At 48.5% G+C, this 24,827-nt stretch overlaps 1 protein-coding gene across 6 annotated transcripts in view; it reads left to right on the top strand.

Moving 5' to 3' along the window:
- Positions 1-2,083: 2,083 nt before the first annotated feature.
- The window catches only part of Ppp4r1 (protein phosphatase 4 regulatory subunit 1), a 51,797-nt gene continuing 29,053 nt past the window's right edge, over positions 2,084-24,827 (top strand). Inside the window, exons 1-5 of one of the 6 annotated variants that reach the window (XM_047527002.1) lie at positions 2,132-2,137; positions 4,963-5,007; positions 12,367-12,517; positions 20,843-20,927; positions 21,635-21,741. In XM_047527002.1, coding sequence (XP_047382958.1) covers positions 12,457-12,517; positions 20,843-20,927; positions 21,635-21,741 — 253 coding nt within the window. In that variant the 5' untranslated portion in view covers positions 2,132-2,137; positions 4,963-5,007; positions 12,367-12,456. Of the gene's footprint in view, positions 2,138-4,743; positions 4,878-4,962; positions 5,008-10,039; positions 10,197-12,366; positions 12,518-15,727; positions 15,818-20,842; positions 20,928-21,634; positions 21,742-24,827 lie in introns of those variants that run through there. The other 5 variants (XM_047527001.1, XM_047527004.1, XM_047527003.1 and 2 more) reach the window with 5 other exon arrangements.

The following is a 24,827-nucleotide window of genomic DNA, read 5'->3' as shown; positions in this document are numbered from 1 at the left end:
GTTATGGTGAATAATTTTTTTCTTTATACCTTTTTTCTGGATTTCCTTAGCACATGTATTTTTACAAGAGAAACCAGAAAAGATTAAGTTACAAAGATGTAGCATCCCCCGCCCCCGCCATCCCCCCAAACAGTCACACCAACACATCTTCCTACAATCCAGAGCCACGGCCGGAGGAAGGCGAGGTCCAGGCAGGGAAAAGCAAGGTGGCCAAGGTGGTCAAACAGCTGGGGCGCCTGGCACCCGTGCTGCCCAGCAGTCACCACCCTCGCCGGAATAAACTGGAAAGGACTCCACGGAAAGGTGCTAGTGGTGCAGAAACCGCTGGCCGCGTTTGGTGAGAAAGGAGGAAAGGGCGGCTGGCAAATGCTTCCCTGACAAACCAGCAGGGAACAGTGGCAGCCTCCTGGCGTCCAGTGACACCAGGCCCAGACAGGGGAGGTGACACCAGGGAGGACAGGGGCGCTGGACACCAGGGAGGCTGAGGGGACGGTCCGATGGGGCAGTCCCCAACAAGAGCACGTGGGAATTCCACCACCACCCAGAGTCAGGACTGCAGCCCGGGATCTCCCTGCTCTGCCCCTGACCCTTGCCAAAATGCTTTTTCTGAGCTTGGCTTCCTCTTTGTAAAAAATGTCAACAGCAAGGGCTACTTCTCAGAAGCCATTAGTTAAGCCAGAGAGTGAGCAAAAGCACTTAGTGGAATACCTCCAACGCTCCTCTCTAAAGGTCCTGACTGTGCCAGGGTTCAAGTGGGGGAACTGGGCAGAGGGGACACAGGACATCCGGGTACATGTTTCTGCAACTTCCTGTAAATCTGTGATCATTTCAAAACAAGAAGTTAAGAAAAGTTCTCGCCCTCTCGGGTCCCAACTGTGTCGGGTCATTGTGTTAGGACTTTCCTAGCGAAGCAGGGAACCGAGGACCAGGTGCACTGAAGTGAAAGGGGAATAGAAGCAAGAGCCCTGATCACAAGCGCGGGCACGTGAGCATGAAGGACCTGGGCGAGGCCAGCAAAGCAGCAGCGCGGCGGCTGGGGTCTGCTGTTTCTTTTCCTGGCTCCACCTGACTCGTCCACTGGGATTCAGAGTAAAAAGCGCTTCCTGGGCACATCCTCCAGCAGGCCTAAGGGCTGATGGCTTCAGAGTCCTGAGAAATGCACAGAGGACCAGCAGAGCCCGGTTAGTTCATGTGAGCTCCATTCACATGCCCTGGTCTTTCGGATGGAATCGAAGGTGTGGGACAGACCTGCAGGATGCAGCACCTAGGCGGGAGCGACTGCGGATTTCCTCAGGAGAATCCCTTCGGCTCCACTGGCCTGGAGCGCTGTGGAAAGCACCCAAGTACTCCCCAGGGTGGATAGCGCTGCTTCTGCACACTCCTCTCACAGCCCCGGCTGTGTGCTCAGAACAAGCCTATGGAAGGAACTGGACAGGGCTGCCTGCCACGGGCAGGCTGCACTCTGGATACTGCAGGCAGCCTCTGGGCCTGCAAGCAGAGAAGGAGCAGGTCCGACAGGGAACCGTCCCCTCCTTTCCCTTCCCTTCCTTTTTCCTTCCTTCCTCTCTTTCTTCTTCTCTCCACCTTCCTGCCCCACCTTCCTTCCCTTGCTCCATAATGTGAGCACATGTATCTTTGCTGATGTGAATATAAAAAGATCAAATGTCTTTGAAAAACAAAACCAACCCTGAAAGCTCGGGAGACTAATTTCATTCTGGAACATAATCTTGACATGGGTTTTTGTGACAGGGCTGGAAGAAGCAGAGAGGACCAGAAAACTTCATGTAAATGTTTTCCTTTATGCAATTTATGAAAGCGTATAGGTGGCATCAGGTAGGAGATGGGCAGCTGGGGTTTGGGAAGTGCTCTTTTTAACGTGGCAGTGGCAGCTGGTAGGGCCACCACAGCAACCTGGCTCCAAAAGCACAGAAGTGAATAAAACACACATTTTAAGAATTGCTCAAAAACCATTTTTATCCATTTCTCCATCTTCAGATTAATTTTCTTACCATTTAAAACACTAACAGCTCTGCCTTTTATATACTTTCAGTCTCAGGGATGACTACTCTGAAGAGAAAAATAAACGCTTCATCACGGATATTAAAGAGCTGCAGGGGATGGTGTCGTGCTGCGTCAGGTGGGTTTCGCTGTTGTTGGTGAACAAGGTGTTTCGCAGGGTGCTCGTCACGGATCACCAAGGTCCTGCTTGAGGCTTGGTCTACAGTCGAGGTCCTAGCAGGATGTCCTGCTTTCTGTGCTATGTTGAAGAGCTAACACATTCATTTTTAAGCCTCCTGGGCAGCTAATGAGAGTTTTCAGTGCCATTTGGAAGAGGACTTATTCTTAAAAATCCAGGCCTTACTGGCCAGAGTTAGGACTTACAACACTGTTCCTACTTTGCAGATTCAGTGGCAGAGTGGGGTCAGAACACCTGTGAACTAGGGGCACGGGAGGCTGAGGCAGGAGGATCTCAAGTTCAAGGCCAGCCTGGGCAACGGAGCAAGATCCTGTCAAAATAAAAAATAGAAAGGGCTGAGAGTGTATCTCAGTGATAGAGCACTCTTGAATTCAATCTCAGTACTACCAAAAAGAAAATTTCAACCTCATCTTGTGTTCTGACTAAACAAAACAGGGCATAACACTGCAGGCTACACTGTAAGTAAGTGAAACTAGGTAAAGGTACATGGAATAATGATTGCTATTCTTTGTTTAAATATGTGTGTGTATGTGTATTTTTTGTACCTGGGATTGAACCCTGGGGCACTTAACCCCTGAGCCACATCCACAGCCCCTTCTTGTATTTTATTTAGAAACAGGATCTTACTAAATTGCTTAGGACCTCACTAAGTTGCTAAGGTTGGCTTTGAACCTGAGTTCCTTCTGCCTAGACATCCAGAGCCCCTGGGATTACAGGGGTGCACCACTGTACCCAGATTAAATATAATTTTTATAAGCAAGGAATAGAGCACATTTTATAGAAATAAAACAATCTTTGGGAAAGCAGTAAAGAGTGAGAGGGCGTGTGCTGAACCCACTGATGTGACTCACCAGGCTGGGCCAGCGGACCTCGGGCACTGCGTAACTCAGCTAGGACCACAACCAGATGCAGAGCTCTCAAATGACAGGGAGGTTACCCTGATCCTTGCCTTTGCTGCCCCCTTACTGGAGGACTTGCTGAGGCCTAGCTCCCACAGGCAGAGCCAGGCACCCGGCCTGGCTAGCATTTGGCACAGAGTTTCTATTTCTCTTGATCACTGAGAATTCTAAGTCTGGCTTAGCTGGGGAGGAGAGCAAGACCATGTGGTTGGTGATCTCTGTCCACCTGACGGCTGAAGCAGAGTAGGTTGTTACTGTAAGATCGCCAGGTAGTGTAAAGAGCCCGCTGGCTTCTCCTCCTGTTCAGGAATACTGAATGGGCAAGCAGGGAACTCTCAGGGACTGAGTCCACCTCTGCTGGTTTCTGTGGACAGTTGGTGAATTTCCAAGTCCTCGCCATTTTGAGAGTTTGCATCAGCTGAACTCAATAAGGGCATTCTGCAAGGTAGGAGAGAAATATGGAAGTTTGCTTTAGTTTTAATCATTCTATACTTGTAAATTTGGAGTTGAGTCTATTTTCATTTTTATCACTCTCTAAACTTTTATACTGTACAATCTGTGTTCTATCCTGTGACAACAGAGAGGAAATCTTTTGAAATACCTGTGCAGAATCCCTTTCGTTAGACAGATTTTTATGCATTTCAGAGGATCTGGTTCCTCAGTATCTGATACCTCAGTGTCACTAAGTGCCAACACATGTCCTTAGTTAAGGATACAGGCAGAAAGGAGCACCTGATGATTTAGAATTCCCTCTGAGAGACCAGCCCCTGAGGGCACGGCAGAGGTCGTTCTCCACCTGTGGGGGCAGCATTTGGACTAAGTCAAAGCCAGGGCGCTGCGAACAGTCAGAAAACCTGGCTTCGGCCACTTTGTGCTCCGAAGTCTAAACTAATCGCTTAGTTTAGCTCGTGTAAAACAACAGGAATAATAAAATGAACGATACAGATTTCAGTAGACAAAGTGCTGCCAAAATCACTTAAAAACAAACAAACGAAAAAAAAAAAAAAGCGAATCACAGGCTGCCACGTGCAGCATCTCCCGGGCAGAGGGGAACCGAGTCGCGGAGCCCACCGGGCAGCACCAGGCAGCACCCTTCCCTCTCCCTCTCCAGGTGGGCTGCAAACGGCAGTGGCGGGCAGGGAGCGGGCTGGACGGGACGGGGTCTCCGTGGGGAGGGGACCGACGCTGCTGGGATCAGTAAGGAAGGGCCGGGAAGGGGGCCCGGTGGGGAGGGGGCCCGGTGGGGAGGGGGCTCGGCGGGGAGGGGGCTCGGCGGGGAGGGGTCGGGGCCGGGTGGGGAGAGGGCTCGGTGGGGAGGGGGCCGGGTGGGGAGGGGGCTCGGTGGGGAGGGGGCTCGGAGGGGAGGGGGCTCGGCGGGGAGGGGGCCGGGTGGGGAGGGGGGGGGGGGGGGGCCCGGAGCCCGGGAGCGGCCGCGGGGCTGGAGGCGCGGCGCGGCCGTGACCCAACAAAGCCCGCGCGGCGGGCGGCGGGCGGCGGCGAAGGGGCGCGCAGGCCGGGCGGCAGCTCGCGCGCTCGCAGCTCTGCGCGCGCCGCCAGCCGGGGGTGCGCGTCGCCGCCGGCGGGAGCGAGCGAGCGGGAGCGCGCACGAGCGCGAGCGGGCGGGAGGCGGCGGCGCGGCGTCCCGAGCCCGAGCCCGCGCCCGCCCCGGCCCGCCCCGCGCGCCGTCCCCGCCGCCGCCTCGCCGCCCGCGCCCACCGGCTCCGGCTCGCGCCGCCGCGTCGCGCGGGCCCCGGGCGGCCGCGGAGCGAGCAAGATGGCGGGTACGTGCGGGCGGGCGGGCGAGCCCCGGGGCCGCGGCCGGGGGCGGGCGGCGGGCGGCGCTGACCGGCTTCTCTCTCCTCGCAGACCTCTCGCTGCTCCAGGAGGACCTGCCGGAGGACGCGGACGCGTGTGAGTGGCGCGGCCGGGCGGGGCGGCGGCCCGGGGGGCCGGGGCGGGCGGCGGGCCGCGGGGCCGCGGGGGGCGCCGTGCTCGCTTCCGCCGCCGGGCCGGCGCGGCCTCGCGGGCGCCGGGGTCCGGCCGGGCGGGAGGCCGGGCCTCCACCGCCTCGCCCGCCGTGCGCGGCGCGGGCCGCGGGCTGCGGGTGCGGCCTGTGCGGACCCGCCGCGGCCGGGGCTCCGGGCCGGCGGCGCTGAGGCGGGCCGGCGGCTCTGCCTGGCCGACGCGTGACGGCGGACGTGCGGGCGGAGCGGAACTCGGCGGGCGGCGCGGACAAAGGGCGGCGGGTGCGTCTGCGCCCTCGCCGCCGCCGGGCGCTCGGGGCTGCGGAGCCGGGGCGGGGGTCGGCCGCGCCGCGGACCGCGCGCTCCCCGCTGGCGTCGCGCTGGCCGTGGGCGCGGCGTCCTCCGGGGCCCCCTGGGCCGGGCGCCGGGTGCGGGCCTGGGCTGGACGAGCCGAGGAGAGGCCCGGGGCTGGGCGGGCGTCCTTTCTTAACGAGGCCTCTGCAGCGCGTCCCTGGCTGCCCGCGGCTGCTCGCTGAGCGGCGGCCCCGACGCGGGCAGGAAGGTCCCCGGCGGCGAGGCAAGCGGACCTGCGCTCCCGCGTCCGGCGGCTGGGACCGCGGAGGCGCCGCCTCTACCTCGGGACTGGGCTTTCTGGTCCCGTGTGTATGTGGAGACCTCGTGAGTGAAAGTCACTCACTCAGCAGGTGTTCTTGACCGACAGCAGCCAGAACCTGCCAGTGTCCACTTGACCCCAGGGGTCGTGGTCCTGCACCCCTCAAAGGATGAGATGCCCTAGGAGCCTGCCTGGCGGGGAGCAGGGTGGAACTCGAGCCCTGGGCAGGAAGACCACAGCCCCTGCCCTGCGTGGTTTGCACGCAGCCCTGACAGACCTCTGCCAGGAAGGCTGCGCTGGCTGCAGTGACAACGCCGGAGCCGCTGTGGACAGACGGCCAGCTCGTGCAACCTCTTCATACCTGAATGTGCCATTTGTAAGCAGGCATAATAAATCTCGCCTGCTGTGGAGACGTCAGGACTGGACTTGGGTTAATGCCTTTGGCACTTAGAACTACCTGGTAAACGGCGATTATTGTGTTTGCTCTTCTGAGTACAGAGCGAGGTTAGCACAGAGAAAAGCAGAGGAGGAGATACTGGTGTCAGATGTTACAGAATTGATATAAATGCTGCACTTTAACTCAGAATAAAACCTTAGGTATTTGTTTGAAGGCAGCAATCATTTGCATATTTACAATTTTGTTGGAAATTGTTTTAGAGAAATTGCTCATTTTTCTCAGTTCTTACAGTTAATTCCTTTACCCAGAATGTCCAGGAACAGAGGATCTTTGAGCATGTGGCAACTTACAGGATCCCTTGCCACCTGTTGTGAAGGGATAGAGACAGAACAAGGAAGAAATCTGGCTGTGGTGTCTGTGTAGAGGTTGGTAAGGGGATAAAGACGCTTGTGAATCCTGAGAAGCCGTTAAAAGCTGAGGCAGAGAGTGTGCGCGGACAGAGCTGGCTGCCAGCCCAAGGGTGTGAGTTTCTCCGCCAGTGCCAGGGGTGGAGGCCAGCCTCCAGGGTAGTGTGTGCTGCGCCCCTCCACCCACGAGGCCCGGTCTAAGTTGGCCCTGGGATTGGAAAGAAATGATTGTCTGATCCAGCTGTAGAAGCTGGTCGCCTGCCTTAAATGCAGAAGGAAGAGAATACTTCTGTTGTACAGGTACCTGTAGCTATGGATGCCAGGAGGCCATGGTGAGGTCCAGATCTTGAGGGGACCTTGCTAGGCCTGAGTCAGTCTCAAATCCCAAGTCTCTAGAGTCTAGAGTGGGCGAATGGGTTGATTTATGACTGACTTGACTGATAGTTGTGGAGAAAAAAATCTCCCAATCCAAAGAAGCAAAAAATGGGTGCATTGTATTATATAGCAAAAAGCCGTAAAGTTTTGTTTTTGTTTGTTTTTGGTTTTGGTGGTACTGGAGCCTCACAGGTTCAGGGCAAGTGCTGTACCATTGAGCTACATCCCCAGCCTTCAGAAGGCTGTAAAGTTAAGTAAAATTATCATTGTGCATATTAAAATTAAGTTTAGAAGAATAATATAGTACCCCCCTTTTTAAGTCCCTAGCAACAAAATGAAAAAAGCCCCCCAAACCCTAAAGTGAGTATTTTCAGTACTGTATCATGAAATGTATTTTGAATTTCAAAGTGAAAGCTGACCAGTGACTCCATTTAAGTAGAGATCTTGGCAGATTTCAGAGTTGGATAAAAACTTTTCATTTTTATGATTCTGTTCCTTGAAGAATGGGAAGCAATACAAATTTGTAGATAGACTTTTAGAAAAAGGTACTCAAATTTCTGTTGTCAGTTTTCCAAAATTCAATTTCAGTAAACATTAAAGTTGTAAGATTTCTAAAATGATTGATGTAGGACTTAAGATACAGTAAGATTTGATAAGCTAATGTTTATAAAATAATTTCATTGAAGGAGTTTGATTAAAATTTAGACTTTCATCAGTAGTATTGAAGAGTACCACTTTAGAAGAATGGTCGTGTAACAGTGGTTTACGGAGGCTTTCTTGTATAGATTATTTTTTCCTGCCATCCTGTGATGTGTACACTGTGATATTCTAATATTGACAAATATGTTACTTATTAATACCTAAAGGGACTACCTTATTTTCTCAAGGAATAAAACTCCTAAATTCAGACAACTTTAATCTAGGACTTCTGATTTAAATATTGTATCTAAAATAGCGTCTCTTTTTAAATTGCCCATTTTACAACATTGAGAAGCCCAAAGCTGTCACATAGGCAGTTTGCTTGAAGCTCTTATGAAGTAATCCAGGATGCTTAACCTAGAGAGACAGGGTGGAGCTTGGCAGTAACAGAGCTTCTTTCCTCTTTCTTAACTTTTATGTTAGAAGTAGCTAAGCATGAAGTTGACGAGCTTTTGAAACCGTGTTGTGGAATATGCTACCCCCAGATGTTTTATTGTTGAAGTTCTGGAACGGTTTTACATTACTCTGATTTTCTTGTTTGAGGGCAGTGTTGGAGGATAGAAATGATGGATCTGAGCTTCTGAGGGTAACTGCCCTGATGACCCTCCTAGTCTTTCTGCCTCTGGCTACTTTTAGAACCCAGCTCCAGTGAACTTCATACAGTCCTTGCCACTGGGGGAGCTGAGGAGTAGAAAAGTGGGACTGTGTCCAGTAGTGGCCAGAGGCAGTTAAGACTCGCAGAGGTGCTCTGGAGCATAATGATGTCCAGGTGTTCTTAAACAGGAATCTGAGCGAGGGAGCCATGAGACATGGTGACATGTTTTGATTGCTGCTAAAAGACAGGACAGGAGACATCTTCACTTAGAGATGGTATGATTGATGTCCTAGGAAAGAGTGCTTTAAAAATGGTTTAGTGGTGTCCACCTGTGTATAGAATCATTAATGATGCTTTGACTTATAATTCCTGACATAAAATTTTTAAAAAAGAAAAAGGGGGAAAACTTTTGTAACTATACAGGGGTTTGTAGCTACATGACCAAAAACAACAAACAAAACTCCAAAACTAATTCACAGTCTCTATTCTTGTGTGTGAATGATAAATAGACCCAACAGATGAAGTTCAGAGGTCACCACGTTTGTTTGGTTGCTGGTTTACTCTTTCTGGTTCTTTTCCTTAGTCTTTCATCAAAACAGAGGATTTGTATTGTTTTATATTAAACTATTATTACCTTATATCTACATTTACATTAAACCCCCCCCCCCTTTCTAATATATTGGAGTAAAAGGATTTTTTTCTCTCGATGGTAAAGAATTTTTGCCATCCGCTACCTGGTAGGGTTAGAAGTCCCTAAGCTTGAGCTAGGGTCTCACTTTGCTTTTACCTTGTATCTGAGAATAACCCAGTGCAATGTCTGATGCGCCAAGGCGGTTGACACTCACAGGCTTCTGGCCTTACACACTGCAAGACCAGTGTTCCCTATGACTTCTTAGGAAGGCCTGTAACCCACCTGCTCTCAGCAGAGGTCTTTGAGTGGGCCGGTCACCTCAGGTTCCTCATCCCGCAGTCCTTTTCCTGACTCTGCTGACTTTGGTCATCATGGCTCCTTAGCTCTCTGGACTTGTTTGCTGGCCTAATTGAGGTCAGTTGGATTGGTATTTGAGCATTATTCATTCAGGAGTTCTGGGAGCTGTCCCAAAGGGCACTGGGCTTTTCAGACCTTTAGACCTGGGTGTTACATTCTGGCTGTGCCATGTAATCTCTTGATAATCCTGAGCAAGTTGCTTAGCATTCTCCAGCTGTTTTCTGTCATGAGATGTTGATGGGTTTTGAATTGTCTCTGTTTTTAACTCTTAACGGATTAAGGTGCTGTACACATTTCATGTACAATTTTTTGCATAGTTGTGTGTGTTCCTTCTCTTGGGTCTGCAAGCAGGAGTGTCTTAGGAAACTGTCCAGCTATTTTCCGTGGTGGTCGCACCAGATTTCACCCCCAGGGCAGTGAGTCAGGTTGGTGACTCTCCCCAGGGCAGCCTTAATTTCAGCCCTTCTGCTAAGTGTATGGGGGCTTCTTTGCAGTTTGAACTTTCTTCTCATTAATGGCTAATGGTGTCCATCTTCTTGTGCTCATTGGCTATCCATGGGCTTTGGTGAAGTGTCTTTTCACAGCTTTTGCTCATGGTTTTGTTGGAATATCTTCTTCCCAGGTTGTTAGAGTTCTTCATATTACCCAGATGCAAGCCTTTTCTCAGATATCCGACAAGTCCAGTATCTGCGGCTTGTCTTTTCATTGTCTTAATGGTGCAGTTAGAAGCATAGAAGTTTTGAGTTTTCTTTTTTAATTTATCATTTTCTCACAGAGGCCCTTGATCAGGCTGAAAGGTTCCCTGACTTTGTTGAAAGCTTTTTGGAAAATAGGAATGGGTGTTGGATTTTGTTGAATACTTTTTATCTGTGTTTATTGAGAGGATTATGTTTTTTCTCTTTTAGTTTTTCAGTTTGATGAGTTACAATGACTTTTTGAGTATTGTTAATAATTAATTATTAACCAGCCACAAAAACCGATGTACCATCCATCACGTACCCACCATGCAGAGCTGCAGCTTTCATTCAGCCCTCGTACACGAACTTTTGGGAGAGAGAAGAGGCAAGTAGGATACTTTAAGTGATCATGCCAAAATGTTACTGTTGGAATCTGAATTTTAATTTAAAGTCAGATTCATTATCATCTTTACATTTAAAGATATTAAATTTGTTTTGGTAGAAATAATTCATTATTTTCAAGACTTTATTTATTGGAGATTGATGGTAACTTGGACCTAAATAGTTCAAATATAAAATTTGAACTACTAAAGAAAAAAGAATTTTTGTGGTGGTACACACCTGTAATCCCCAGCAACCTGGGAGGTTGAGGCAGGAGGTTTGCAAGTTTGAGGCCAACCTGGCAACTTAGCAAGACCCTATCTCAAAATAAAAAATAAAAAGGACTGGGGGTGTAACTCAGTGGTAAAGTACCCTGGGTTCAATCCCCAATACAAAAAAAAAAAAAGAAAGAACAAACAAAGACTTTGTAACCAAAGCAGTTAGGTTAGTAAGACTATAAGGAAAACGTTCTCTCTGGGGAACCAACAGCATACCTCTGATGTGTGGGAAATCCCACACATGTCCCTGATAGACTGCATACTTCTCTGTCGTAGGGTTTGGAAGTCATGACGTTGGTAACCAGTTGGAAAGTAAACATACCACTGCCCCTTGTGTTTACTGTTGGATGTTTGTCCTTCAGTGTCTCCGGGGATTGATTTCAGGACCCCCTTGGGTACCAGATCTGTGAATGCCTAGGTCCCTTTTATCAAATGCCAAATTGCTCATCATCTATGTGAATGCTCCTGGATACCTTCAATCATCTATAGATGACTTAAGATACCTAGTACAGGGCTGGGGATATAGCTCAGTTGGTAGAGTGCTTGCCTTGTAAGCACAAGGCCCTGGGTTCAATCCCCAGCACCGCAAAAAAAAAAAAAAAAAAAAAAAAGATACCTAGTACAATGTAAGTGCTACGTAAATAATGGTTAGCTTGTAATTTCTGGGAAATAAGGAAATCTGTATGGTTTAGTACAGAGGCCAGTTTTTTTTTTGTTTTTTTTTTTAAGTACCTTGGATCTGAGGTTGGTTGAATCATGCTTGCAGAACCTCTGGACATGGAAGTCAATTGTACTGTAGAAAATTATTTCAGGAGGCTGAGGCAGGAGGATCGCAAGTTCAACAACTGAGCAAGGCCCTGTCTCAAAAAAATAAATAAATAAAAAGGACTGGGGTGTGGCTCAAAGGTTAAGTGTCCGTGAGTTTACTCTCTACTACCAAAAACATCATTGTTGCTATAAAATTCACTTGTGAGATCGAATATATTATAGGACAGTTTGGTACTTGCTCACAAAGATCATTTCTAAGGATTTAATAACTTTTAGCACTTACATTTGAAGGAAGGAAATCCAGTAAACATTTGTTGCAAAGTGCAAGTTAAATTTGACATGCCTGTTGCTTAAGGCTGTATTTGATGAGGACTGATCTGGTCTTCACATTTTTGTCTTTTCTATTAATTTTCTTCCCTCAGGAAATACTTGATAAGTTTCTGCTATATCACTAGACCAGAGGTTGGAAAGCTCTGTAAAGGGACAGATAATAAATCGGTCGGACCACGTGGTGTCTGTTTTTACTCCTCAGATCTGCTGCTGTATACCCAGAGCAGCTCTAGGAATATGTAAATGAACAGCTTGGGTATCTTCCAGTAAAACTTCATTGACAAAAATTGGAGGGCCAGTTTGCCCTGCTGACCATGGTTTACCGACTCTTACTGTGCAGAGAATCCAAGCTCACCACATTTTATTCTACCCATAGCATAGCGCCCAGCACACAGTAGAATTTCAATACATATTTGCTTCAATGAATCTTGTTTTTCTGGCCACACTAGGTAAGCCATACACCTAATTTCAAATAATGAAATTTTAATTTTTAAAAACTTTATTCATTTATTTTGGCAGTACCAGGGGTTGGAACCAGGACCTCACATGCCAGGCGAGCATGCTTCCACTGAACTGCATTGCATCCCTGGTCTTCTTTTATTTTGACGTAGGTTCTCCCTAAGTTGTCCTGGCTGGCCTTGAACTTAAGATCCTCCTGCCTCAGCCTCCTGAGGAACCTGATGACAGGCCTGCGCCCCCACGCCCGGCTCACACTGACATTGTTGAAGTCCGTGGGTTAATGTGTTTCCTCCTGACTTGATTCATGTTGTGCCTACTCTCTTCTTTCACTTTTGGCAGGACATCTGTGTGAATGTTGTGGGGTTTTTCTCAGTGGACCATGTCAGAGGCACCAGTGGCAACCTCTCCATTATTGGCGATGTTGAGGTGATGTCTGCCACCCTTCTCCCCTGTGAAGGTTCCAGCACCGGGGACTCCCCTGTTCCTGCAGGTGAATCTCACCCCGTCCTTCTGCTTTGCAGGAGAGCTTGTTCTTCTTCCCTGTTTGCTTGATGGTGTGTTTATTTTTAAAGACTTCAGAAATAGAAAATTTGACGCATTGTTTGTGGCCCGATCAGTATCAAGACAGAAAAATGGAAGGGGAGGGCAGAGCCTCAACCTTTTTCAGTTTGATGGGATATTGTCAGCTGTCAGCTGAGGGATCAGAGGACGTTCTGAGGAGGTGAGGTGTGTTCTCCGGTGGAGTGCCTGTCACAGGCGTGGATGTGCGATGCGCCATGAGTAACAGGAGGCGAAAGCATGCTGGAGACCTGAGGACGTCCTCCCTACCCTAATAAAGATGAGGCGAAGCTGCTGCCTTTGTAAGAAGCATCACATCTGGGTGTTTCAGGGAGTCCATTTGTGCTGGAGAGTGGGATGGATGGCAGAAGAAAGGGAAAAGAGGAAAGAGGCTGCACAGCGCTGCTGCCGACGGGGCTCTCGAGGCTGCGGGATTGTGGGGAAGACTCCTGGTCAGAAAGAGTGGGAATGTCCAGGTGGTACTCGTTACAGGTGCATTTAGACAGAAGAGGCCTCTTAGAGAGGACAGAGCTGGAGGAAGACACCCCCCCCAGCCGGACAGGAGTGAGTGCAGGAAGTCGACACCCGGGGGAGGAACTGGGCCTGGGCACACCAAGGCCTGGGATCCAGCCTGAGGTCTTGCCCTGGCCCAGGACAGCCTGGCGGCCGGGTGGAGGCTGCAGTGTGCCAGGAGGAAGGCGGGAGGTGAGCGGGTCAGGATGAGGAGCAGGGCGGCTGCCGTCCTAGGACAGGGGCCTTCAAGCTCCCCTGCGTGTCTTCTAAATTATCTGAAAACTCATGGCACTCCTACATTTTGAAGTTGATGCCCAGAATTTTCTAAGATTATATTCACAAAGGATATAATTCAAATACCGATATTGCGTCCCTTTGAGATGTGAATAGGAGAGCGGGTCGATGTGCGGTTCTGCCAGTCATGTCCAGCATTCACGAACAGACGCCCTGCCTTGCCACCTCTGCATAGTCTTTCTCCTGGACCCCTTCACACCCCCCTCCGTCTTACCCCAGTCTGGGTGTGTGCCGAGACTTGCTGTCGCCCTGCCGCATTTCTCTGCACCAAAAATATGTGTACCAAGGGAAATATAACATTTGAATTTCCCTGTAGCCATTGAACTTAAAATTTCTTTTTATTAAGCTTCCATTAATAGTCAGTTGATCATCCAGAATATATTACACATTACACATAATCTTGTTGAAAAGTCATTTAGTGGGTGGAATTTCTAAAAAATAATTATGTGTTGACAGAAGAATAGGATTTACTAGTTAGAATGAGACAATATTTAGCATCAATTTTAACTTTACATTTTAAGGATTATAATCCCTGAGAAATTGTATTGACATAAAATAGCTAATGGGAATGGAAAGGGCTATTGAACTTCCTCCTACCCAACTGCTAAAATGTTTAAAAAAAAAAAGTTACTTGTAATGAGCTTTTTTTTTTTTTAAAGCAAAGGGTTAGAAACCACCTAACTTGTAAGTGTATTTATTGCAGTCTTTAGAGAGCTGATCTGTTAGCATTTCCATCAATACGTCAAAGGGCCCCTTTATGTGGCCTGGAGGGTTTTTCTGCCTTGGGACAGTAGGTCCTCTTAGCTTTAGAGAGTTTAGAGGTGGGTCCTGCTTTGTTCAGTGAAGGCAGAAGCTTGTTGAAGGGAAAAGCCTTACATTTTCAAGGTGGAGAAGTGAAGTCTGGAAAATACCTCAAAGTTTTTCAGTCTGATGTATCCCCAGGAAAACCTTGTATGCCACAGGGTTCCAGACCCCAGTTTGCTCTAGGCAAAGGTATCAGTCTCTCTATTAGGGTACTGGGAACTGAAAGGAGGGAAGAGATACAGAATACTTTATCAGCAGATGGTTAGATTTGGGGACAAGAGACAAGGTTACAAAACAGAACTGAAAACCTCATGTTTGGTACCCAGAAGCCAACGGGGAGAATGGTGGTGATTGAAGAGTCACAGGAAGAGCTGATCTTGTAAGATCAGTGCAGACAGGTCAGTTTCCAGAACAGGACGATGCTGAGGTGGCTCTGCCATGAGGAGCACCTAGGCATCTGGGGCTGGGGAGAGAACACGGGGTCATCTGGGTGTTGGGGGAGAGCTGTGCTCACCCAGATAAGAAACGTGTGTTGGCTCAAGGTCCATATGCTTGGGGGTCCAGGATGAAGAGACCTGACAGGGGCCTTCTTACTGCATCATCCCATGGCAGAAGGGCAGAAGCTGGGGGGCTGTGGCTGAGCTTGGACTTCCACAGGAGCCGCTCCCACAGCACTGCTGGAGTGGCCTGATGCATTCATGAGGGTGGGCCTCCATAACCCTGACACCTCCCCCCAGACCTTCCTCCTGACACCCCGTGTGGGATCGGTCTTCCAGCACATGAACCTCGGGGACACATTCAGACCACAGCCACACACAAGGTCACAGTCCAGGGAGGCTGCCATGTAAAAGGGTCAGAAGGAAGTGAGTTAGAATAGCCCTTAAAGGTGGAGGAGGACCCGGGAGTGGGCACTTCCAGAAAACCAGAGGATGAAGGACTTTAAGGAGAGTCAGCACTGTCAAGTCTGTAGAGAAGTAGAGCCTCCTAACTTTGGCCAATTATTGTTAACTTTTGAGAAGAAACTCACAGTAAGAATCCCAGCAGCTTGGGAGGCCAAGATGGGGATCGCAAGTTCAAAACCAGCCTGGGCAACTTCACAAGACCCTGTCTCAAAGAATTTTTATTAAAAAGGCTGGGCGCAGTGGTGCACACCTGTAATCCCAGCAGTTTGGGAGGCTGAAGCAGGAGGATCTAGAATTCAAGGTCAACCCCAGCAACTTAGCAAGGCCCTAGGCAACTCAAGTGAGATCCTGTCTCTAAAGAAAATATAAAAAAGGACTCAGCAGTTAAGCACCCCTGGGCTTAATCCTTGGTACAAAAAAAAAAAAAAAAAAAACCAAAAAAACCTGGAATGCAGCTCAGAGATAGGGCACCCTGGGTTCACCCCCAACACCCACACCCACAGGAGCGAGGGAGAAGGGGCAGGCCGGAGCTGTCTTGGCACCTTTTTGAGGAGTTTCTTCAAGGACCAACAGCTTGGACTGTAGGTTCCGTGTGACAGGAAAAAGCCCACGTGCTCTCTTGCTCCCAGGTGCAGTGTGTCGGGCAGTGCTCACAGGTCCTGTGCCCGATGTTCTCATCTCCACTGTAGCACTGTTGCTGTGGTTGAGTCCTGGATAAGGTAGGTGGTCTGTCAGGGCCATGGTGTTGGGAAAACATGGCATTCCAGGTGAGGAGGCTGTGGGTCTGCAGCTGGGAGGGCAGAGCCCTTGGCATCGTGCCCCTCCTGCTCCCAGGCACATGCTCCCCCAGTGCCAGGGGCCAGGGTTCTGTTTCCCTTCCATTCTCATGGTTGCTGGCGTGTCACCCCCTGACAAATTTTAGAGTACACCAAGTGTGTGTGACAGGAAGGGAAGTGGATTGGTTGGGGCAGCTCTGGACACTGAACAGAATGGATTGGAACCATCTTCCGAGAGAACCCTAAGACTTAAGAATGGTCGACGGAAAAGTGCCATCTGTCTGGGCATATGCTGGGCAAGGGGTGGAAGAGGGGCTGCCTTACTGCTGGAGCGTCTCTGTTTGGAGCGGGTTAAGCCTTCTCCCTCGCTCCCTCTGCTCCTTGGCAGGGCCACCGGAAAGGAGTGCTGGGAAATGAGGCCCGGAGTGCTTTTGGAATGCTGTGAAAAGACTGTCATCTGGCTTGGAAAAGACATGATCTTTGTTTAATTTTTAAAAAATAAGTGATGAGAGGAATGAAGGGAAGGGAGGGGGGTTAGGGATAGGAAGAACAGTGGGATCAATCTGAAAACTTCCTTGCATACACATGAGTATGAATCTCACCATTGTGCACATCTGCAAGACTGGGATCCTACTTAGAATAAGATACGCTCGGTATATCCCTGCTAGTATTAATATATCAAAATAGGTCTACTGTTGTGTATAACCAAAAAGAAAAAATAAAAATAATACAACTGAAAAAAGTGATGATTTTAGTGAAATTTTATTATTGTTGAGTATATCGGTATCCAGAATTGTCTACTGCTCAAAAAAAGTTAACTGTTGAAATTAGTTAAGTTGTTGCTTAGAAAAAATCTTTACCAAATTCCTTGTAATTTTCAAAACATGAAATGGTTTTCCTCCACTCTCTGTCTTGGAATTTCTCTGCTTAGAATGTCCCTCCTGCCCTCTGTCCTGCTTGGCAAGCTCTGGTGTACCTTCCAAGAATCGTCTTGACTCGGAAGCCTCCTCTAGCTCATAGGCGGGCCAGAGCAGAGTAGCTCACCTGTAAGGGAGAGTTTCCGGCCTTCCATTTTGCTTCCTCCCTTGGCTTTCTGGTTGTGCCTTCTGGCGGGTTTCAGAGATCAGCCCCAGGCTCGCGTCTGCCTCTCTCATCCACTGCCACCTGGTTAAAGCCAGCAGTACTTGAAAGAGCTGCAGGAACCTGTTGCAGACTGCGCGTGTCCTCCGTGCTGCAGGCTGTCCTAGGATGGCTCTGACTGCCTCCCTAGGGGCATGTCTGCTGCAGAGCTTCCAGTGTTAGTGATAGTTTTTTATTGATTGTTTCTCAGTTTCTCTTTGTAACTTGGGGCAGATGTTTGCAGTGAGGATGGGTAAGACTTAGGTGTGCATTGTGTAGCAATGGTGACCAAAGCCTGTGGACTCCCTGGGAAGAGATCCTTTGTCTTAGTTCAGTTGAGAATCGGAGAAGCCTTCCTAGCAACTGGATCTGGGACAGGATGTCAGACCAGGGTGATTCTGTGGATGTTGGAGAGGCAACACATTGTGAGGTAGAAGTGGACCTTTGCCACCAGGTCTGTGCTGGAGTGGAATGCTCCTGTACAGACGAGTGGTCAGTCGTGATTGATGGAATGATGACAAGGTGGTTGAAGCAAAGCACGAGTTGTTACACTTAAGAGTGTAACAAATGCCGTTGAGCTGTTCACATTTGAATTAGTGGGGCATTTATTAAAAATGCTCGGGGGTCCCAGAGCCCGCATCTTAGGTACGTGCTCCACGCTTGTCTTGGACATGGTGACGTTTGGCAGTCAGCGGTTGTTGGCAGGAGGCTGCCCCACTGCTGCCCCTTGGACCAGAATCAGCGTTATTAATGTCTGTCTTGAACACATGTGGGACTCTGATGAAACAGTGTGGTCATAGTCATAGAATTCTAGAGCCCGCATAAAGGTGCCTTTGAAGTCATGCTGGCTCGACACTCTTAGGTACAGAGGAGGAGACTGACCCTGAATGCGTGTCCGAGCAGCTTTTACAACTCGGATTCATAATGGAGGCGCTTTGCTGTGAGTTGCAGATCAGAAGCCATGTGAAACTCACTGTAAGTGGCTGATCCTCCGGCCTTCTCAGTGGGTGTTAGACCACTTGCACTTGCTGCACGTACTATTAAGGCTGCCTTTGACCTCTCACCTTGCTCATGTGTTTGGCCCTTTTTTGCTCGTTTCCTTTGTCCTCTTTTCCTTTGGGATTGAGTATTTATAGTCTTTATTGACCTGTTAGCTGTGGTCTTTGGTGATTTATAAAGAATGGTTGTTGTGGAGTTGGTAACTGGCATGGGTCTTCAACTTGCCCATTCACCCTCAGGAAGCACGTCTCTTCCCAAGAACCGGGCAGCACCTGGCGTCACCCTCTGCTGCCCTTTGCCTGCAGTTGGCTTTAGCTGTGCTGGTCTTGAGCTCCACACTGCATTTTTATGTATTTGACAATACATATTTTTGCTTTAAACAATGATCTTTAAAGAGATTTCAAAAATAAGAAAGCTTTTTATTCACCCACGTATTAACCATTTCTGTTACTCTCTTCCTTTAAGTAGATCCAGATTTCCTTCTGGTATAATTTTCCTTTTGCTTGTCCAAAAAGTTTTGTATTTGAAAGATTTCTGTTTGTTAGGTATAGTATTGTCTAGTATTTTTTTTTTTTTTTTTTTTTTTTTTTTTGGTACCAGGGATTGAACCCAGGGATGCCTAACCACTGAGCCACATTCCCAACCTTTTTTATATTTTATTTAGAGACGGGGTATTGCTCATTTGCTCAGGGCCTTGCTAAGTTGCTGAGGCTGACTTTGTACTCATGATCCTCCTGCCTCAGCCTCACCAGCCGCTGGGATTACAGGTGTGCAGCACTGCACCCAGCTTGTCTAGTACTTTTAAGCTGCTCTGCTATCTGCCTTATCAATAAGAAATCTGCTGTCATTCTTTGTTCTATAAACAGTTTTTCTCTGATTGATTAAAAAGTGTCAAAAACTAATTTCTTACAGCTAGTCTTTTTAAAAAAAATTTTTTTAACCATTTAAAGTGTGAGGGTAAATTGGGTTCTAGATGATCCATCTTTATCAGAAGTAGAAAAGCACATTTAGGTGTTTCTTTAAATACAAACATTATCTTTATTTTAGCAAACTGAAATAGTTTAAAGTAGCCGTGCTGCCTTTTGTAGTGCTTTCTGATGCTGTGCTGTTGGGGGTGAAATCGTTCTTGGTGTGCCTGTTCAGACCAGTCAGTTCTGCAAGGTGGGCTCATTCACTTTTAAAAGAACCTCTTTCTTCCCCCCCCGCCCCCCACTGGGGATTGAACCCACAGGCACTCTGTGAGCAACATGCCCACTCAGAGCAGTAACAGTGGGGGTCTGGTTGGGGATATGGCAAGTCGTTTCTGCCCCTCATGTGGCAGCTCTTCAGAGGCGTTTCTCATGTGGTGGTGTTTTTGCTTTCCTAAGTAAAGAACTGGAGCAAAGAAAAAAATCTGGTTGTGAGCAATGAACAGATTTGTTGCAGAAAAGCCTAAGTGCTTGCTTTGTGCCAGGAAATACTCTTGAAGATAAAGCAGTGAACAAGGTGAGAATTCCTGTCCTCCCCGAGCCCGTGTCTGACTGGAGAAGACAGACAGTAAGTAAAGGCAAGCTCACACAGGAGGTGCTGACAGGCAGGCGTGGAGAAGAGGCCATTATTGCGGAGGGTGATGGGTCAGCAGCATCAGGAAATAAGAGCAGGAGAAAATGTTTGGTGTTTTAGGAAAGGCTCTGAGCTCGTGACTGCGGCAGAGCTCTTAATGCAGGTCCTGAGCATCTGCCTTAGCTCTGACCTCCATCTCCTCCAACCTCAGAAATTTCCCATCAGTTATAGTCCCTTTTTCCTAGAACTTGAATTTATATTTATTTGTTGACTGTTTATTCTCGTCATATAAGCATGTTTCAAATCTTTCTCTTTTTAAAATATTAGGAACAAAATAAAAAGAGGCCTTCCTTTGCCTTACGTGCCCTGGTTAATCGTTCCCTGGCGACTGTGCTTCCACAGGGCATGTTTTGCACTGGTTGTCTTGGTCTGTGTATTTTTTTTTTTTTTTTGGTTGCTGGGGATTGAACCCAGGGCCTTGTGCTTACAAGGCAAGCACTCTACCAGCTGAGCTATCTCCCCAGCCCCCTGTGTATTCTTTTTTTCTCTTCTCTGCTACCACTGGAGTCTGGCTCCTCCACTTTGATAGCTTGAGAATCACACCCATTAGGTGACAGCACCACCTTCAGTGGGCAGCTTCCAGTTACTCCTCGTCGCCTCTGGCAGAAGATGCCAGTTAGTTGTGCCTTCAAATTCTCTTTGCCTGGTACCTTTGAGAGCCTTACCTTCCAGTTAGTTTCAGCCATCGTGTCCACTTGCCTTCCTCTGCTGGCCTTGAGTTTGCACCTGCCTTCCTCGTGGTGCTTGTTAGAGTGTCTTCTCGGTGGATGTCAGTGCAGAAGCTGTGGTGTTTCCATGGGCATTTCCTCCACATGAGCCTGGTACTGGGCACACCTGTTCAGTGAGTGCTTATTTAATGACTAAGTACACGAATGGTTTCACCCGACCTCGAGCAAGCCAAGTCCTTAGCTTTATCTTGTGTGCTGCGGAATCGACTGCACTGGACTGGGTGCATGCTGATTCCTGGTACGCATGCTCCCATCAAGCTTGCAGGCTCTTACGCCTGAGGTCCCTGTCCGCTCCTTGTGCTCCCTGTGGCTGTGGCAGTTAGATGGCATCTGGAGAAAGGAGGGGCGTCCCTCAGCGCCGGGGCTTCTGGCTTGATGCCGAGACCTCCTGGGCCCCTTCGCACCACTCAGACGTGTGTGTGTGCTGCTGGTCTCTGCGTGCGAGGCGTCTTTCCGACGTCTCTACTAGTTGGCATGGATGGCTGCAGCTCAGAGTCTGATGTGATTATTATGCCTTCAGCCCTGGACTTCGTCTCACAAGATGAGATGTTGACGCCCCTGGGGAGACTGGACAAGTATGCTGCGAGTGAGAACGTGTTCAACAGGTACGTGCGTCCTTCCACTCACCTGGAGCGGGTGCCCTCGGCCGGCGTCGGTAGGGGAGCAGCGTGTCCAGCCACCAGCGTGCAGTGACCACGCGCTGTGGCCTGTGCAGTAGGTGTTACTCTTGCTCCTGGGAAGCCGTAGGACCGAGCCACTACCACTGGCAGGCCCTTGGAATTCATGCAGCTTGCTTACTGGGAGAAAGCGTCCCCGGAGGCTGTTGCCTGCCCTGCGCCGGTGGCACTCAGGGCACAGGCCGGGCCCCACTGTGAGGAGCACCCTTCTTAGGCCTCTTTCTTCACCTGTGCACTCCAGACCCCTTCGTCATGCTTTTCTGGGAAGTTAAGAAGCCCTTGTCCAGACTTTTTGAACACAAATGTATAAAATCCATGCTAGTATAAGGATGTTATTTTAGGTAATGAAGAGTGAATATATTTTCTTATTGTTTTGATAATCGAAGGATAACTGAAGTGAGTTTTCAATGACCTTAGAAATTTGCCAGTCTGTTAAAGATGAAAAATATTGGGTAGTATTCAGTCTCATCTATGAGATAAATGCTGGCATTTGCCACTTAGGAAATTGCAGGTTTCGTATATTTTAAAATGTAGTAAGAAAAATTGCTCATTAAAACCATTGGATTCTGTCTTTTAAAATTCTAAATAATAACTATTGATGCGTGAACACTGTATACGTTTCTTTTTCTGTGCAGACAAATGGTGGCCCGGAGCCTGCTGGACACATTGAGGGAAGTGTGTGATGATGAAAGAGATTGTGTTGCTGTTTTGGAAAGAATTAGCAGATTAGCTGATGACTCAGGTATGTTTATGTATGCAAAGGAAGCAAACTTAGGGTTTCTGTAAAGGTGTCTTTTACCAAATTTGTGTTTCTAAAACTAAAGGAAAAGTTAATGTGAGATGAGATTTGTTTAAAAGATTTCAAAAAGTAAATTGTCAAACCCACCAGTCAGAAGAAGAAAAAAAATCCATTGCTAAGACCCAGACAGTTCATACTGGGCCCATTTAGTTTAACTTTGGAAATTCCTTATTAAAATAAAATATTATTTTGCATCATGTTTGTTAATATTTTAAGATCAATAAAAATTTTAAGAATAGAATAAATTAAAAAAGATGGAAGGTGGGTTGAGGTTGTAGCTCAGTGGTAGAGTGCTTACCTACCATGTGTGAGGCTCTGGGTCCAATCCTCAGCACCACAAAAAAATAAATAAATAAAACAAAGGTATTGTGTCTATTGACAACTAACAAAGTTATTAAAAAGAGAGAGAGAGAGAGAGAGATGGAAGGTGCTGTAAAATTTTTAGGCAAATGTTAAATAGCCATTTGTAAAACTAAGGCTGTTATATCTGAAGGTAAAGATAAGAGTTTGCTTAAGAAAGAGGGGAACTTGATTTGAGCCTTAGAAAATAGTGATATTAAAGTTTTTCAAAATGTATTGTAAGATATACACATAACATAAAGCTTACCATTTTAAGTAAATACTAAGTTTTAACTATTTTTTTTATATTTGATTTTATAAACAATCCAAAAATAAATTTTAAAACTCTTTTTAAAAAATATCTATGCTATCAAAGTATGTCTTCAATCTCTGACAGTTTTTGGTGTCTTAAAAGCCTCATCTTTTAATTCTTAGTTGAACTGTATTTTGGTAAGCAGTTCATTTAATGAGACTATGTTAACTGTTCACGTAAATCTGGAATCTAAAGGTTTTTCTCTCAGGATGGAAAGGACGTTTTCCAGCTTCCTGAGAATCTGTGTATATGATTGCTGTTATGCGTGCTTACTTAGGGTTGTTTTAGAAGGCCCTCGTCAAGGGTCTTAGCTGTGCCTCTGGTTGGAGTCCAACAGTTCTGTGACAGTTGGCGTTGGCTTTGGTTCTGCTGAGATGCAGAAGGGAAGGCCAAGTGCAGGGGAGGGAAGGACGGGTGCCCGTCTTGAGGGGCTCAGCGGGCCTTGGCCCCTGGGAGGAGCCTCCTCGTCTCCAGCGAGCGGCAGAGGCTGTTGGAACTGTGGAGGTGTGGGGTGCGCCTCGCTGGAGCAGGAAGACACAGCAGGAGCTAAGCTGGTGGAAGGGGGGACCCTGAGTAGGGGTTGGTGGTGCTACCAGTCGTTCTAAGGATGCGCTGGCAGAAAAGGGCTAGGAGCGTCTCCTGAGCCGCCTCCTGTAGTTTTGTGTGTGTGGTTTTTTATTCTTTCTAGTTTGTTTTTGGGTATTTCACCCATGGTTGAGAATATAAAACTCTCCTTAGCTCCGTGCTTGACTTTCCGTGGGTGTGGCCGTGTTTCTTTTCAGTCCTCCGTCTCCCGTCTGCTTTGCGGCACTCAGCAGTCTCGGCCTGCAGTCTGGCTGCCTTTCTGTTGGAGTGTTTCGTTGCCCTTCGTGCCTTTTCTTCTTTGTCGGGAGACCCAGGCCTTCTCCTCAGACCTGCTCTCCTCCCATCAGGTTCCCTTTTCAGCCACGCCTCCCGCTTGGTGTCGTTGGCAGTGTGTGACATGGGGAAGGCCTCTGCAGAGTGCTTTGGAGCTGCGGCTCGGTGCCAGATCCTTCTGTGGTGTCTTGGTGGCTCTGCCCCGCAGGACCATGTCCTTTTATAGTTTGAGACGGTGACTTCATGGCTAGTGGGCCTTTGCAGGAACCTGGTGGTCAGGTCTGACTTCACGTGGCAGTGTCACCGTGGTTCTGCACCGTCCTGCCAGGCCCGGGCCCTTGGCGGCTCGGTGTCATCCTGGGCTGACTCTGATTGTGCCTGCGTGGCAAGTGTGCGTGTGTTCTGTGTGGGGAGCGGGGTTCTCACGCTGTACCTGTGCCTGTGAGCCTGGAACCCAGACCAGCCCTCAGCACATGCCCAGGGTTTCAGAAATAACACGTTTGAAGCAGGTTTTTGTTGTTTTTTTTTTTTTTCAGTATTGAGAATAACATGCTACGTGAACTCTTGGGTTCAGCCTCATGAGGTTTCACAAGGTGAAGATTCATATAATCAGTGCTCAGATCAAAGAAAAGACTGCTAGTGCCCCAGAAACCACCTTGGTGTGCACCCTGATTCCTGTGTTGCCCCTTCCTCTGAACGCTGGGGGCATGGAGTGGTTTGCCTGTCTGCGTGGTGTGGAGTTATGTGCACGTGTCCTTTGCTGTCTGGCCTCTTTTCTCCGAAGCTCCTCCAAGCCGTTGCACGTGACCATGGCTGATCTGTTTAGCCAGTGTCTGCTGTGTGAGTGCACTGGAGCTGGGCGCCTCTGTTCTCAGAGTGGACGTGTCCAGCTTTAGGTTCGTGCTGCTGTGGGCCCAGGAGCCAGGTGGGGCACAGGCACACATCTCTGCGGGCACTTGGAATTGGAGTCTCTGGGTTGTAAGATGCGTGTAGCTTCACCCTGGGCTTTTCCAGAGTGCCATGTGTCTGCGCCTGTTTGCCACAGCTTCGTGCATGCCTTAACTTAGGTTTCTTCAGTGACCTGTGAAATTGAGTGCTCGTTATGTGCTTTTGGCTAGTTGGACACCTTGATTTTTGTAATGTAGTCTCTTCCCCTTTATCTAAGTTGGCAGGATTTTCCTTATAGATTTTCAGGGTTTTTTCCTCCCAGTGCTGGAATGGAACCTAGGGCCTCAGCCATGCTAGGCAAGTGCTCTACCACAAGTCACATCCCCAGCCCAGAATTCTTTGTACCCATGTGTACCCTAGGCCAATTATGTGTTCTAGAGGCGTCTTTTCCACTTTGCCTTGTCTTTTACTCTTTGTTTGTTCATTTGTGGTGCTGGGGATTGAACCCAGGTCTGTGTGCGTGTGAGGCAAGCACCCTGCCAACTGAGCTGTATTCCCAAATGGTGCCTCTTAGTGAAGGGAAATTCTGGGCTTGTGGAATACTTGCCTGGCCTGCACATGAGGCCTGGAG

The sequence above is a fragment of the Sciurus carolinensis genome, chromosome 15, assembly GCF_902686445.1.
Source record: "Sciurus carolinensis chromosome 15, mSciCar1.2, whole genome shotgun sequence".
In the NCBI taxonomy this organism is placed as follows: Eukaryota; Metazoa; Chordata; class Mammalia; order Rodentia; family Sciuridae; genus Sciurus; species Sciurus carolinensis.
This window is presented reverse-complemented; position numbering and strand designations above follow the sequence as displayed.